Source organism: Lissotriton vulgaris, chromosome 4_1 (genome assembly GCF_964263255.1).
Source record: "Lissotriton vulgaris chromosome 4_1, aLisVul1.2, whole genome shotgun sequence".
In the NCBI taxonomy this organism is placed as follows: Eukaryota; Metazoa; Chordata; class Amphibia; order Caudata; family Salamandridae; genus Lissotriton; species Lissotriton vulgaris.
Window position 1 is genome coordinate 165,900,984 of NC_141691.1, and position 16,050 is coordinate 165,917,033.

A 16,050-nucleotide genomic window follows, 5' to 3' on the forward strand; every position below is an offset into this window, starting at 1 on the left:
GTCTTATCTGATTCAAAACTGCCACTACCGGATGCTAAATCAGGGCTGCCTGTATACCTGGTTGTGGCTCCAACTGAAGAATACATTCAGGTAGAGACACTGATATACACTGTCACTGGTCTGTCCTGATATAGGTTATAATTTAGTAACACAGATAGAGGGCAATAAATTACGCTTTATAAAAGCTGTATTCTGGTCACATTTATTGGATGCCTATGATACCATCTTAGGCGAGGATGATTGTTCATAATTTTTGCAAGGAACACACCTAGTGGAGAGGAGGTAATACTTGAATCATTTTCTTCCTTAGTTACTAAATTCTCAGGGACAAATATTCAGGTGACTGAACTTTGAAGTAAGCTCCAGCACTGTCTTGAAACCAAGCAGGATGGAATAAAGAGTCTGTGCCATTGTGCTCCATTGTGACTTTCCTCTGATCTAGTGCATCCAAATACCTGCAAGTATCGTTTTGTGCTTTTAGGTGCCACGTTCACTAGAAACCTTAAAATGGAATCTCTCCGGTTCTACAGAGTGGCTTTTTGTCCTTCTGGGATCATTTTACTTACTAAAAGTTACTCTATTTTTCTAGATTGGATAGGGATTTTTCTTGTATTGTGTTTTCACTTTATTATAGCTGTGTGCTGCATACGTCCTTAACACATTGACTCTAAGTTAAGCCTGACTGCTGAGTACCAAACTACTAAAGAATTAAGCTCAGGTTAATTTAGTGACTTTTGCGGTTCACCCTGACAAGGATTGTAGTTGTTGCCTGAGCGGGGTTTCCACCCCCCTATAACTCAATTTTTTATGAGTTGGACATTAAGAACATATAATTCTCACAAGGTGCCCTGGTCTCTGATCAACAAGGCTGCTCTTTTCTGCCTTATAATCTCACTGCCAGGCAAACCCTTCTCTAAGAAGGAGACATCCTACAATTTGCTCTCAATTCTTCAAATAGTGTATGCCCTTCTCTTCTGCTTATGGTCCACGTTTAATGTGGTTATTGCATGGAATATTTTCTTATATATCACTTCTTTTCATTTTTGTGTTTGCCGACAGCAAACATCTACAACAGGGTATGATTGCATATACAAACATTCCTAGAAAATATTTCCCTTTAAATTCCAGTGTCTCACCAATGGAGATCCTGCATTCATTATTACTTGTTTATGCAGTAACTGCTATTTTTATATTTCTAAAAAGAAAATATTATCGTGAAATATCATCTGTTTTGTTCATATTAATTATAGCCTGAGGTCTTGTGGCTTTGTACCATACTTATACCTACTTGCTATTAGAACAAATGCTTCCTGCTGTGGTCTTGCCCAAGGACACGTACATTAGTTATATTAGTTAACTCTTCAGAAAACGATAAAATGGTGTGGAGTTTTTAGCCAATGGTCAGTGTCACAAATATGCAGCTAGAGAAACTTAACACGTTACCTGCAATTTTAACTAACAAAAGGGGACCCTCTGACCTCTGCAGCAGAAACGTTTTGCCTCTAAACAGCTCACACTGCATGTGACATATAGCAGCTTGTGTACACCCAGTTTCTGACACATTTTGCTGATTTGCTTCACACTGTATTTTGTGCATCGAAAACAAAGGATATTTAACACTTTTTCAAAATAATCAGCGCCATTGAGATCCTAAAGTGTATGTGCATATTTTTAAACAATTTCAGGATTCTGAAAACTTAATATTAAACGATTTTTAGTATAAAAACAACATCCCATTTTGGCTGGCTCCCCAGTATATGAAATCTTAACATACCTGCCCAAAACTATAGCTGTTTCAATGTCATACAAACAAAGGAGGAACCAGTAGCATACAAAGGAACAAATATACCTTTATAGAGAATGCCTATTTAAACCAACGTTGGGCAAAAATTATCACCAAAATTAATCACATAAAAACTCTCACACAAAATTTTTAAAAGGACCGCTAAACGAAAGGGGCAAAACAGAACAAAAGAGAGTGATCTTTTGCCCCATTATTTACTTTCTAATAGTTTTTTACGCTTTTAAATTACCATAAAACATTTAGCAAACTGGCATGTAAATTGAACATTTGCAAAATCCATATTTTCTCAAGGCCCGCCTTAACATGCATATTTGTAGATAATCAAACAATGGTTATAGCAGGTGAACTCTCTCATCTTTGAATTCTGGGCGCATGCGTACAATATTCTTGACTGGCCCACAGTGATAGGCACAGGAAGATCATGGTTGGCTGAAGCATGTAGACCCAATATTTTAGCAGTTATTTTGTTAAAACTGCTCTTGCACTGTTTTTAGTTAGGGTATCAGGAGATACTCATTAAAATACTTTCTGTCTTGATATTCAAGTTTAAATTGTACATATCACTATCTTCTATTTTTTGCACTGCACCGTTCACTCTGAAATTCTTGTTCATCCTTCTGGATGGGTATTGCAGAGCTCCATCTATCAGATCGTGTTTGAAAACATCTGTGAGCTCCCTTCTGACAGACAGAAGGTTGCAGCCCTTGGTTACCTCAGTGTGTAACCAGGAGGAGATCCCAGATAATGAAGCATGTCACCTAGGTGAGTGATGGGAATCTGTCCTCCTTTTAGGATTATTCCTATGTTTCCTTTTTCTTGTTGAACAAAAGAGAAAAATACTTTTTCTTCTTCCTTCCTTTCCAGACCCTTGTCTATGAGATCATTGGGACTCAATATTAAGTTTTTGTAAGGCCACCTGGACCTTGTGGACCCGTGGACCCTTGCTAGTGTTTAATATGCTACAGATGGGCAATATGTCCACTCTTAGTCTTTAAACGTTCCCATAGACCCCTCTCTCCCGTTAGTTTGTTTTTGTCGAACCTCTCATACCCAGCTTCAGTCAACGTATGCAAAGAAAAAGCCTCATGCGTTTAGGTGTGAACTCACCCCACATGATTCTCACACCTGCTACTGTTTGAAAGTTTCATTGTAGACTCGTGATTAATTGTGTCCAGTGGTGTTCTTTAATTTTAACCCATTTGGTGCAGAGGACGTGATCTCCGCATCCTTTTAACCAACTTTGAAGTTCAGATGATGTGTCGCTAAGGTTCTTGCACCAAAGACTGGGAATCCCTCTGGTGCTTGCATCATAATGATCTCCCTATCAGGTCTCTACCTCGAGATGCAAGGGAAGAGTTTCCCTTGACGCCTGAGATCTACGCTTTTGTAAACTTTGAGAAACGTTCAGCATTCCATGCATGCGGAGCCATTGAATGTGAATTAAACTGAAAGTAGGTGAAGCCAAAAAGCTCTGGCTGCTTTCATTGTGATTGGTGCCTGAAGGCACAGCTTAACCACAGAGCATCAATCTCCACCGAAGAGATACCTTTGGGTTTCCATGTCCATGGCTGCAACAGTGGGGCCAAGGGTCGCCTTATCATCCCTGGGCATTTCTGAAGTCTAGAGAAGAAGAAAAATCTAGGGTGGTTTGGCTTGCATGGATTCAAACAGGTTTTCTTGACCAGAATTCCCTATGAGTGTAATAACTATGCTTAACCCTAATTTTCTCTCACTTGCCAAGGCCAGGGCTGGGACTCCTGCCAGCTTTACCACTCCAGATTCTGCCAGGTGTCCAATTGTTAGATATATGTGGCGTTTTTGGCTTTCACTGGGTGTTTGCAGAACCCAGGGCCACATGCCAGAGTTACTGCCATCTCAAGAATCGATGCACTTTTAAAGCAAAATCCCTAATGTTTCACCTGTATGTTTCTTCGCTGTTCCTGGCCTGGGCGACGGGCCCAACCACACAAGTGACGTACCATTTTTATTGACCAAATAAGTAAAAGCATATTGATAGTATTTGCGTTATTTTGCACAGATTCTGGAACGTTCCCTCACTGAAATGTGAGGAAATTCTGTGATTTTATCCACAGTTTTACTACAATTGCAGGACATTCTGGATAAGAAAAAGTGGTGGGATTTGGGCAAGTTGCTCTACCTTGGACTCCTCCAGTTGTCTAGTTTTCAGAATTTTCTGGGGTTGGTAGTTTCTCTGCATGTCAGGTCATGATCTTTGATATTGTTTAGGCAGATTCAATAGCGGTGAATGAAAGGATAAATTCTCTTCAATTAGATCTAAAATGACGACGCCAGAGATTTTGTATTTATTGACTTGAGAACATCTATACTTCTGAAACTCAAAATTGTAGTATAAAGCCAATATGAGTATAAGGCACATATCTATCAATAAAAGCAAAGAGCAATTTGATGTATGATTTACTGGAAGGGTGCCATTGATAAACACAAACATTACAGAAGTTCTATATAATGTATGTTTATTTCTTTATCAGGTGACTGGAAATGCAGCTCTGACTATCTCATGACGGAACTGAAGTAAAGCTTGAATACCACTTCATCAACCTGCGCTGTAAAACGCATAAGTGCAATGCAACAAGAGCCTTGGCCATTTAATACATGTGCCTTAAGATTTACCAACCATCTGCGATGGAATGAAAGTGAATACCTTATATTTTCAAATCTCTCCGCAAGGATATTCCTATATTGGTCTCTGATATTCATAGTCCTCTTTCCACAGCTCACGCATTCTATTCCATACCGAGTAGGCGTTGTAGGTCCATGGTCTTGTGATCCCTTGTTTTCCAAAGCCCTACCCAGTGCCGCCGCCAAGCTCGCCATTGAGCGCATCAACAGGGATTTATCCTTAGACATCGGGATCCCCTTCAACTATGTGATACTTGAAGAAGATTGCCATACTTCCAAAGCTCTTTCAAGTTTTCTGTCTTACTCTGGGGTGGCATCAGCATTCATCGGTCCTTCCAACCCCGGATACTGCGATGCTGCCACCCTCCTTGGCAAAAACTGGAACAAAGCTGTATTCTCCTGGGCGTGTATCAACTATGAATTAGACAACGTGAAAAGCTATCCTACGTTTGCAAGGACTCTTCCGTCACCGACCAGGGTCCTTTTCAATGTAATGAAGTACTTCCAGTGGGCACACGTTGGTATTATTTCATCTAATGAGGACCTCTGGAAAGACACTGGAAATAAGGTTGCAAATGCCCTTCGGAACAATGGTCTGCCAGTGGGCATTGTTACTTCTGTGGGTGAAGATACAAGGAATATCAGAGAAGCCCTGGAAAAAGTCCGTAAGGTGGACAATCTCCGCAGTGAGTAATGATTTCCAGTTTACAGCCTAGTGCTTAAATCGAACTAAGTGAAAGTGGTTTGATTAAGAATGCATATTACTGTGGCATTTAGCAGACTGAGTAAAGAATATGTCTTATTCAGAGAAAGAACTTTTCAGAACAATTGTTTGGGAATTTGTGCAGCCCAGATTGTGACTACCACAGACATACACCCACCTTCCTATTTTGTTTGTCTTCTGTGGTCCTAGAGTGGGGGAACTGTGCACTGGGAGAATTTGGTTTGATTATTCGTATATGAACTATGTTTGGTTCAAAGACCACCTAATTATTCATAGAGTAGAATACCAGCCAATACATCCTTTGCATAATACTATTGTTGTATCTAGCAGGATAATGATATCCTGTGCTGTTGCCAATGCATGCAGTTAACCCATCTATTCTCTGTCACTGGCTCAGAATTATTTCAACAGACACAACCTATGCTTGCATTCAGGATAGGGACTTGCCACATTTTATTCTCAGAGGGTTCTTAAAACTCTTCTATTAGAAAAATAAAATGTGTGCTCTCTATAAGAAAAGAGACTCTTTATTACAATCAGAAAACAAATACCTGTGTCTTACACCTCAGGTCCAACAGTGATTGTTGGCATTGAGGGGTGGCATTTTACTACTGGATGGTTTATAACAAGTATCACAACTAGCTCTTGCAGGTGGTACTCCAAATTAGTGTGACAACTTGTATTGATCATAATACTTGGAAGACACCTGTGTTGCTTGTCTATCCTCCACTCTCTGGAGAGGTACTTATGTGTCTTACATATGCTGCTGGGGGATTGATTAGGCATGTGCCATTTTTTACACCACAATACTGCTTGATTTTGGATGCTAGATGACTCCCAATGGGCAATCAGCTATAGGTAGACTGCACAAATACCACAGCAACCAACAAAACCAATTGACACGAGCAGCACCAGACAATACAGGTGGTAGAATAAGCCCTTAACTCCTTGACAGCCACCAGCGGGGAAAAGAGCATTTTCCATCTTGATAGGAGGGCCATAGACAGGCACCAAAGATGCACTCTGAAGAATGCCTTGCTGGGTCCAATTTGACCATCAACTACCAGCTTACTTGAAATTAGAAATGCTTTCACCAGCTACACAATACTGTTGGAATGACAGGGACAAGCAGATGACCTTCTATCTTGGGGGGGACAGCAGCAGCACAACACAACAGAGCCATCTTCCAGCTCACCATTTTTAGGATCCTCATCTGGGTTGGTTTGGCATTCAACAAGCATGTCTGGACTACCGGTGACACAACCCTCTGTATCTAAGAGGGAAACATGTTCTCAAATTAATATGTGTGGCAATTGGTAATAGGAAGTGAGGTACGAGAAGGGATAGGTTTATGGTACACTTTTGGTCACAGAGTTAGGTTGGAGAAAGGGTATATTCATGGGACTGTGTGCGTTAAGGAGTATGTGTGCTCCTGTAGGTGAATGCATGTGTGCTAACATTAAAAAAAGTTCCAAACAGCATAATCTCTTGCTAAAATTGCTTATCTAAAGGCATGCCTTCATCATCAACACTGCTGTGTCGTAGGCCTTTCTCCCCATTATAAGCACACTAAATTGGATAGAAATATTATGTACGATGCAAGAGAGGACTACACAACAGCGTACATTTGCACCAATAAGGCCAAAGGCATGTCCATTGGTGTTCCTGATCTGTTTATGGCCATTGTTCACATTTCCTTCTGTTAATGGATCACGTATTGGGATATAAAAGGTATCTTGGTCAGATCTTACTGTCTAAAAATAAGTGTTTTTGGTGGGCTTGTATCATGACAACATATGTGCAGACAGTAATCTGTGTTGTAAAAATCATTGATGAGTGTATGTCGTGATAAGGTTACTTGTTTGCATTCTGTTGGTAAACCCTTGTATATTTAAGGTCATCATAATAATTTTCCAGACCCTGCTGAAGGGTTTGTCAGGTTTGCAAAGCGTATGTGTCTCTGTAAAGTCTGACTTTAATGATAAAAAGCCCTTCTCCTGGACAAAGTATGATTGTATGATGTTTGGGCTCTTGCTGTTGTGGAGGAACCTTGAGTCATATGTTGAACACGGGAATGGAGCACACCCAAGTGAATGTTCGATTAGTATTGCATATCATCTGGAGATTTATGGAACAAGATATTTTCCTATTTCTCCACATCTCCTCTAGTCCTTGAGTAGCACCAGCTGGACGTGTGTGCAGTCAGGAGGACCAACATCATTTGGGAAATTGGCAAAGACATGAAGACAGGCTTTGAGGGCATTGACAGTATATTGATCTGGTTGGAATGCTTTGTAGCATTCCACTTATCTCAATAGGGCTTCCATAACATGCTGCGTGATTTGGGAAAAGTTTGGTTGGGCGATGCCGTGTGCCAGTGCAACTACAACTTCAAGACAGCAGCTGGTAGTCCCATATAAATGTAGCTCTGATAACAACTTCACAGGAGAGGCTATCACTGTTTGTGACCATATGTTAGATGTTCCTATGAAGGACAGTATGAATATGATGCTACCCATTTCAAATATGTGAGAACCTGCAACCTTCAATCATCAAGACTGCCGATGACTTTGCCCATTGGCCACATCTCCAGTAGTGCTTATTGTCAAAAGGATTGTGATGTCCCAGTTTGACTATCTTTAAAGCATTCTTCCATTACTAATAGGAATTAATCTTCTTTGACACAACCATCATGCTTTTAAATGCTTATATAGCTACATCATACAAAGTACTTGAGATCCTGCCTTCAAGTACATTAGTTGCAACAAGACAAACTATCTGATGGAGTCTTATTACATAATGCACCAACTGTAGCAACTGGTATATTTGACACCGCAGTCAAAGTCCATCCCTGCCTCGGCCAGGATAGAGCATAAGACACTACAAAATCCACAGTGGCTAGGATTGTCGTATGGCACCATAGCTCCTGCAATCCTATTGGCAAGCCCTGTCATACATGCCATGCCTTCAGCATGCAAATAGATCCTTTGGTACATGTCAGCCCCTTTCTGGAACAATGCTGGTCTCTAGACTTGCAAACATAACAGGAAAACAGAGTTGGAGGTGGATCTAGAACCTAGATAGATTAGACGACATGCTGGAGAGAGGGCTTGTCACATCTTTTTGTAACCTCCATGTGTATTATCTGAGTGACAGTCATATATAGAGATACAATCATATGCCACCTTGCCTGAACTACTGCCTGGGGATTACTCATATACTAACTCACAGGTTCCAAATATTGAAATACATTCAAACATATGACCACGGGGCAAGATGGCTGCCGTGAGGAGGGGCAAGATGGCCGCCGTGACGCCGTAGAGGAAGGTCGTGTCCTGACTCACTCCTGATGGCAGAATGATACTGCTTTGAATTATGTGCTCACATATGCAACTGCAGCTTTGACTTTCTTTTGTTATCGGAGGACTCGAAGTTTCTGAAGGTTGAGGTGTGTGCTTAAGGAGTTAGAGCTGTCTCGTTTTAAGCCCCAAGACCTTAAGAACTGCTGCAATAGCGGAGGAATCTTGGAGAAGAGTTGGTGCTAACAACTTAAACAGAAGTTCTCGTCGCCGAATAGAGTGTGATGCTGAGAGAGTTTACTGCTTGGTCTTTGCAGATAAGAGACCTCTCCAGGGAAGAAGAAGGAGCTGTACATAATTATTTCATATCCCTGGTAATCCGTCCCCTGTTTGTTGGGAGCACATACCGGAAAAACGCTCTGAAAATCATGGCTCCAAAACTTGCACGCTCCCCCCCTAAGAAAACCCGTGATCGAGATGGTTGGGGAAATGTGGGTGAAGAAGAAGATGATACGGACAATTTTGGTGCACCTGCATCGAACCTGAGGGGAAGAGTCAGGTCTAAAGCGCAACAAAGACGAGAGGCAGCAAAAGAAATTAAAATGAAGAAAATCTGTGAAAAGGATGCGGGGGAAAAAAAGAAGAAATCGTTAGCCCTAGAGTCAGTCTCAGCAAGGAGGAAGGATGAGGTAAAAATCACTGTCAGCGAGGCTTCAGGGAAGGAGATAGCACTCCGACAAATTACAATAGTGGAAACGTTTTCACCCGCTCTGGTATCTGTGGCACCCGTGTCTGTATCAGCAAATCCTCAGCAGGATGTTTCACGGAGAATGGAAATCCCCACGCTGGCATACCTGTGTAGGAAGAAGCAGCTTGGAGCTGTGGGGGAGCCGCTCGAGCAGACGGGAGCTGACTGGAATACGACCGGCGCGCTGGAGGCACAGCTTCAGATTGGAGTTACAGAGCCCATAGAAACTGAAGGCTTTTCTGCAGCAGTAGAAGAGGGCGGACCTAACTTCTTAAAGGAGAAGGCTGTAAATGATGCGGTTCTTGGGGATAAAGAAACAAGCACAAGCACAGGTCAAAATTTGCTGATGGGCTTAGAATCCGAAACGGGAAAAATCAATGTTAAAGAAGTAATCAACTCAATTAATCCAACTGGAAATTTAACGGAGATGGAAATAAGGGCTAAAGTATGTACAAATATAGATCTACTCGGTAAGGTGAATGTAAGCACAATTAATTTACCTGGCGATCAACCTGATGTTCAACCGGTCTCTCCAAGAGATGATGTCTTCTTTACTGGCAACGACGAGGCAGATGACGAGGAAAGTGAGAAAAGCAGCTTGGAAACAGTGTCAAATACAGAATCGGAAATGCCAGTGGATTCAACAGTGAGTACCGATATATAAGACAATGAGATTGAATCAGGGACTGACTCCGAAACTACCTCTGCCTCTACAAATAGCGATATAGAATCTATAGAGGCAGTAAAAGAAACAGTTCAAAAGAATGCTCATACAAGGCTTAAAGCAGTCAACACAGGCAGCATCAAAGTTGTGGAGAACGTTAAATCTAAGAATAAAACCAAATCTAAGAAACAGAATAGTAAGCCTAGACAAAAGAAATTGTCAAAAGGATTACGTAGAGGCAACACGAAGTCTGTGGCAAAAAGAGTTGAATGGGACAACGCGACGGAGAATTCTGTACCACCTACGGGGGAGCTTGGATATGATGAAGCAGGCTCCCAGGATGCTTCATCGACAACGCCTGCTGAGGCCTGATCGACACCGAAGACGCGACGCCGGATTGCTCGACGCCGCTGGTCATCGTGTGCTTCATTTTCCTAAGGTACTGTGTTGTTGGGGGTCCGTGTGACTCCAGGCCCGACGTAGCGCTCCTCGCGGTCGACGCCGAACCTGTGGATTATCTCTGCCCCGGCGTTGTGTAGCTCCCGTGTGAGTTACCCTGTTGCTAAGAACTGTGTTTCCAAGAAGAAGATTTGCTTGATACTAAAAGACTTTTTCGTGCTACAGAAGAAACTACCTTTGAACTATCCTTTTTCCTTCCCAAACGTATTTATTCCGATTGTGTACAGTTTTGCCGTTATTTTGGTCTTGTGCTAAGCCTTATATAAAAATACTTATTTTTATAATACTACGGTGTCGTGTCCATTTGTAGCGTATTCACTGTATTACTGTATGTGGTCATAATTGCTTAACGCACAGCCTCTGAGATAAGCCTGTTCTGCTCTGCCAAGCTACCAAGGGGGTGAGCAGGGGTTATCGAAGGGTGTGATCCCCTTGCCCTGACTAGAAAAGGAGTGTCCCTATTTGTCAGAAGTGCATACCTCTGCCAACTAGAGACAGCCGGTTCTAACACATTCCATGTCACTAATCTAACAGACATACTTTTTTACCAGGATACTATCGGCTAACTGCTTGCTTTTATTTATCAACCTAGAAAGTTTATCAATTACTAATTCTAACACACTAACTGAACAGAATCCCGTGTTTATGTCCGTAATGACTTCCATACGGCCATCAAACTCATACATTTGATTCAAATTGTGTTCTTCAGATTCCAATAACCTATGTATGTATGTGACTTTTATGGCAAAATTGGCCGAAATAAAGTAATAAATAAGAATAAATAATAACCTTATAGTTCCCTTGTGCCCTGTCCATGTTCCTGACCTCCCCCACCCCAGGCTGCCCACCCTCAGTTCCCCACCCTCCCTACAGGCAAATAGGTCCGAAGGACCTATGTCTGGCCGACTTTGCCTACAGGATGTTGCACCCGTCATCACTCCTGACTTTCCATCGTGACTCAATGTGCCCAATATGTGCCCAATATGTGCCCAACAAATTCCTCCCCTACTTTTTTTTTTTTTCTTGAAAATACTAGTATCAACCATTTTGCTAAACCAATTGCACACCTTCAGAACACAAAAAGAGAAAGAAAAAAAAAGATCATCTTTAACTTGCTATAAGTGGTCACTTATGTCTAATTTTACACCCACTTTAAAGACAGCAGACATAACATCAGTCAACTCAGGTTCGCTGCTGTGGAAGTGGTCACTAAGCGTGATGACAGAGACAATAATAACTTTTTATCGCAGCGTGAAAACCACTGGATAAAATATCTTCAATCCATGAAACCTTAATGACCGGATGGAATTCACATGTTATCTGTAGAGAAGCTATGCTTATAAGAACATTTTTTGTTTCATTGATTATATCAGTTTAAGTATCTAACTGAAATGCTTTATTTCATTTATTTGAATTCGCACTATGGACATAATTGTTATTTTATGCTCGATACGTGATTATCATGCACTGTTCACTAAATTGGTTTGAGGGTCCCTCTTTACTATGTTTTGTTACCACTATAAGATGGCCGCCATTTGGAAAGTCCTCTTTCTATGTTTTCTGCTTTATTCAATTCACTTCCGTATATACGGAACACATTGCTTGCATTCAGCGGCGAAGGGCGCACGAGTGAGACGCGTGATCTTGCTCCACTTTTTCTGTAAGTTCCATGCACCGCGAAACTCGCATGACTTAGTTTGATTTTGGTTATTATACGTGGTTACGCTTTACACGTAGTTTGGACACGAACTATCACCATTTAATTCTTTGGCACTCTTTTTGTTACGACACTGGGCTCGCTTTACTTGTCAGGCAACCTGCAATTCTATCGCTCATTTATATATCTTTGGGGAAGCACATTTTCAGATACTATTTATCTCTGTTATATTTTTAACTTTAACTGATTAATCGTTTGACTTACTAATGGATGTGACGATATGTATTTATTTGTTTGATTTCATCTCGGTGGATCGTACTTAGATTGGATTATTGTTTTTCAGGATTCCCCTGATGAAGGACTATCTTGTCCGAAATGCATTGGGAAATGATGTCATAATGCATACACTAAAGTGGATTTCAGACATGAGCTATTGAAATGAAACTCCATGAATTATGTTGAGAAACTCATGTGAATAAAACATGAAGGAACTGGTTACAATGTTGATTTAACTTTATTTTGGCATTCGAAGCATTTGACACAGAAACGGATCTTGTTTCACACAGGTTGTGCTCAGAGAGTTGGCGCTTATCCTAGGTGCCACCAACCACGTTTCTAATTTTACACCCCGAAATGTTAATGTTATCAATCTTTCTCTTCCATTTTTATATTTTATCTTTGCTTCTTACGGGGTACATCGCTGATAGCAACAGTGCGGTCACCATTTTCTGTATTCTCCTTATGACGTGTGTTTTGTTGACCCCTAGTCTCTCGTAAATAATTGAGGTGTTCTTGTGCAAGGATTTCAGAATGAAATATTTTAAAGTTCCCGTTCTTCAAACGTGCTGGAAACATAAGATACGCCTCACAACCTATATTCTGAAAAGGAGTAATAAGTTGTCTCATTCGCCACCTTCTTTCCACGGTGGTGTGGCAAAAGTCAGGGCGAGAGAAAAATTCAACACCATTATAGCTACATTTGGATTGAGGTTTTGCTTTACTAATTATCTCTTCCCGCAGTAGGAAGTTCCCGACATAGAATAAAATTGCACGAGGCTTACCCTGTGTCTCTTTCCGTGTCATAGGGAAACGATGTGCCCTTTGTATTTCATGGTCAAGATCCCAAGCAGACAACTCTGGAAGGGCACCCTTTAATAGTTCAACAACAAAGCCCCGAGCATCATTCCCCTCTTTCCCTTCCTGGATTCCAATCAGTCGTACAGGATGCGTCGAAGGGCACACGGTTGATGCGATCAGCAGCGGGGCAGACACGAGGTCCTCTGGAGTTAGAGCCGTACTCCCACTCACTGGCGTTGCTGCTGGCGTCGGTCGGGCCCAGCGTCCGATCGTCGTGATTGCTGGTCCTTTCAGAGGTGCTGGATTCACACTTCCAGCAAATAGCACTTTTAGCAGATGAAGTCCTTTAGCCCTGTGACTTCAGCAGGAGACTGGCACTCTTCCAGTCCTTGGAGATTTTCTTAGCAAGCGTGAGAGTACACACACAGTTCCTCTCTCCTGGTTCCTTGGCAAAAATAAAGAAGCACTGCAGGATTCCCCCAACAACAGCACACTGGCAGAAGGGGTAGGCAGTCCTTTAGATCAGCAGGCTTCTTGTCCTTGGTTACAGGGTTCCTTGTCAGAAGTGATCTGATTTCCTATTTCAGGGGTCCTTCTCTTATACCCCTTTTCGTCTTTGATCCCTTTGTCTATGCCGGGGATTTCCCAACATCCCGGGTCTGTGGTGGGTGGAGCTAGGCAGTAGCACCTGGCCTATTCATTGAGCCGGGCTGAGTCCTCAGACGCCCCGCAGGAGGTGGAGCCAGCATTGATACTGGCAGGAGCAGAGCTATCGCCCTCCTGGCAGGAGGTGGGGCTAGGATCGCCCATGGCAGGCACAGAGCCATCAGTCGCTTGGCAGGAGGTGGAGCCAGCATTGTATCAGGCAAGGCAGGCTATCAACAACTACTCTCCCCCTACTCTCAACGTAAATGTCCCACTCATCCCACACTGACTCATCCAGACCTCTTGGAGCCACCCAGCTCCTGTCACACACACGTAAGACCAGCAGAGACCAGATATGGTTAGACAAGAAAATAGACACTTTCTGAAAGTACTATTTTCGAACCCAGAGTCCAAAAACCATCCACACCAACGGATGCGTAATTAAACCCCGAGTTCAGGGATACCAAACTCGACATTGCACCATGCTCCCCGAGCCAGCTAGGATTATAGCGTTAACAACCCCGGCGGCCCATTCTATCCAACGGAGAGCAGGCTACCTCGCAATAGTGAAGCACGAAGATGGCGGCACGTCACTATCAGGACATGCCAACTTGGTCAGGCGTGTCCTACCTTACACTTACAATGCACCCTGCCCATGGGCCTACCATAGGGGTGACTAACATGAAGTTAAGGGAAGGTTGGAGGGGCTGGCAAGTAGGGATACCTGCGCAGCCGGCGTGACAGTACAGGACTGCATGTGGGTCTCGCAATGACCGACCCGTAGACATTCTTTTACAAGGCCGCTCCTGTGGGTGGCACAACACGTGCTGCAAGCCCACGAGCGGCATTTGTATTCACAAGCCCCGGCACTCCTGGTGCACTAGACTAGGGACTGACAGTAAACCAAATAAGCCAAACATGGATACAATAGATACATCATTTTAACATAGGGAGCACTTGCGCTATGGCACTGATCAGCAGTGACACGGCGCCCAAAGCATATACCAGCCAAACATCGTAAAACAGTAGAGGCAAACAGAAAAAATGGAGGAGAGACTCAAGCCAATGATGTCAGGTCTAACACGTGTCCCCTCCAGCTGAAATGTGGGGAGAACTACCCTTAACCTAGGGAGTCCTCATCATTAAGGCGGAAAAATCTGGACAGACCATCAGCATTGGCGTGATCTGTACCAGGGCGGTGTTCCACCGTAAAGTCCATCCCCTGTAGAGCAATAGACCACCTCAACAGTTTTGGATTCTCACCCCTCATTTGCATTAACCATCTGAGGGGCCTGTGGTCTGTCTGAACCCGGAAGTGAGTCCCAAACAGGTAGGGTCTTAGCTTCTTCAGCGCCCAGACCACAGCAAATGCTTCTCTCTCTATCGCACTCCACCTCGTTTCTCTGGGAAGTAATCTCCTACTGATGAAGGCTACCGGCAAGTCTCGGCCCTCTTCATTCACCTGAGCTAGAACAGCCCCCACGCCATGCTCTGAAGCGTCCGTCTGAACAATGAATTCTTTCGAAAAATCGGGTGCTTGGAGTATAGGTGCTGTGCACATTGCAGTTTTCAGGGTGTCAAAGGCCGTTTGACAGGCATCAGTCCCGATCACGTTTCGTGGCTGCTTCCTGGAAGTCAGCGAAGTCAAGGGGTGCACAATGTTGCCGTAATCCTTGACAAACCTCCTGTAATAACCCGTGAGTCCTAAGAAGGCTCTCACCTGCGTTTGGGTTTTGGGCGGTGCCCAAGCCAGGATGGTATCAATCTTGGGTTGCAGGGGGGCGACCTTACCGCTCCCTACTTGGTGCCAAAAGTACACCACAGAACCCTGCCCAACCTGGCACTTACTGGCTTTGATTGTGAGGCCTGCTCCGCGCAGGGCCAACAACACTTCCTGGAGGTGGCGCAAGTGTTCCTCCCAGCTGGCGCTGAACACTGCGATGTCGTCCAGGTAGGCGGCACTGAATTCCTCCAGTCCAGCCAAGACCTGGTTGACCAACCTCTGGAAGGTGGCAGGGGCATTCTTCATCCCAAAGGGCATCACCCGGAACTGGTATAGCCCATCTGGTGTGGAGAATGCTGACCTCTCTTTTGCACCATCAGTCAAGGCGATCTGCCAGTACCCAGACGTTAAATCGAACGTACTAAGGTACCGGGCAGCCCCCAACCGATCGATGAGCTCATCAGCTCTGGGGATGGGGTGCGCATCAGTCTTCGTGACTGAATTGAGCCCTCAGTAGTCCACGCAGAACCGGAGTTCCGGTGAAGCACCAGGCGCTGCAGCCTTCGGGACCAAGACCACTGGGCTGGCC

The 16,050-nt window shown here is 43.5% G+C and overlaps 1 protein-coding gene across 2 annotated transcripts in view; it reads left to right on the forward strand.

The window, feature by feature from the left end:
* The first annotated feature begins 4,409 nt into the window (after positions 1-4,409).
* Positions 4,410-16,050, forward strand: part of GUCY2F (guanylate cyclase 2F, retinal) — a 289,968-nt gene continuing 278,327 nt past the window's right edge. For both annotated transcript variants that reach the window (XM_086966735.1, XM_086966736.1), the window contains exon 1: positions 4,410-5,151. In XM_086966735.1, the coding sequence (XP_086822861.1) occupies positions 4,410-5,151 (742 nt within the window). The remainder of the gene's footprint in view (positions 5,152-16,050) is intronic.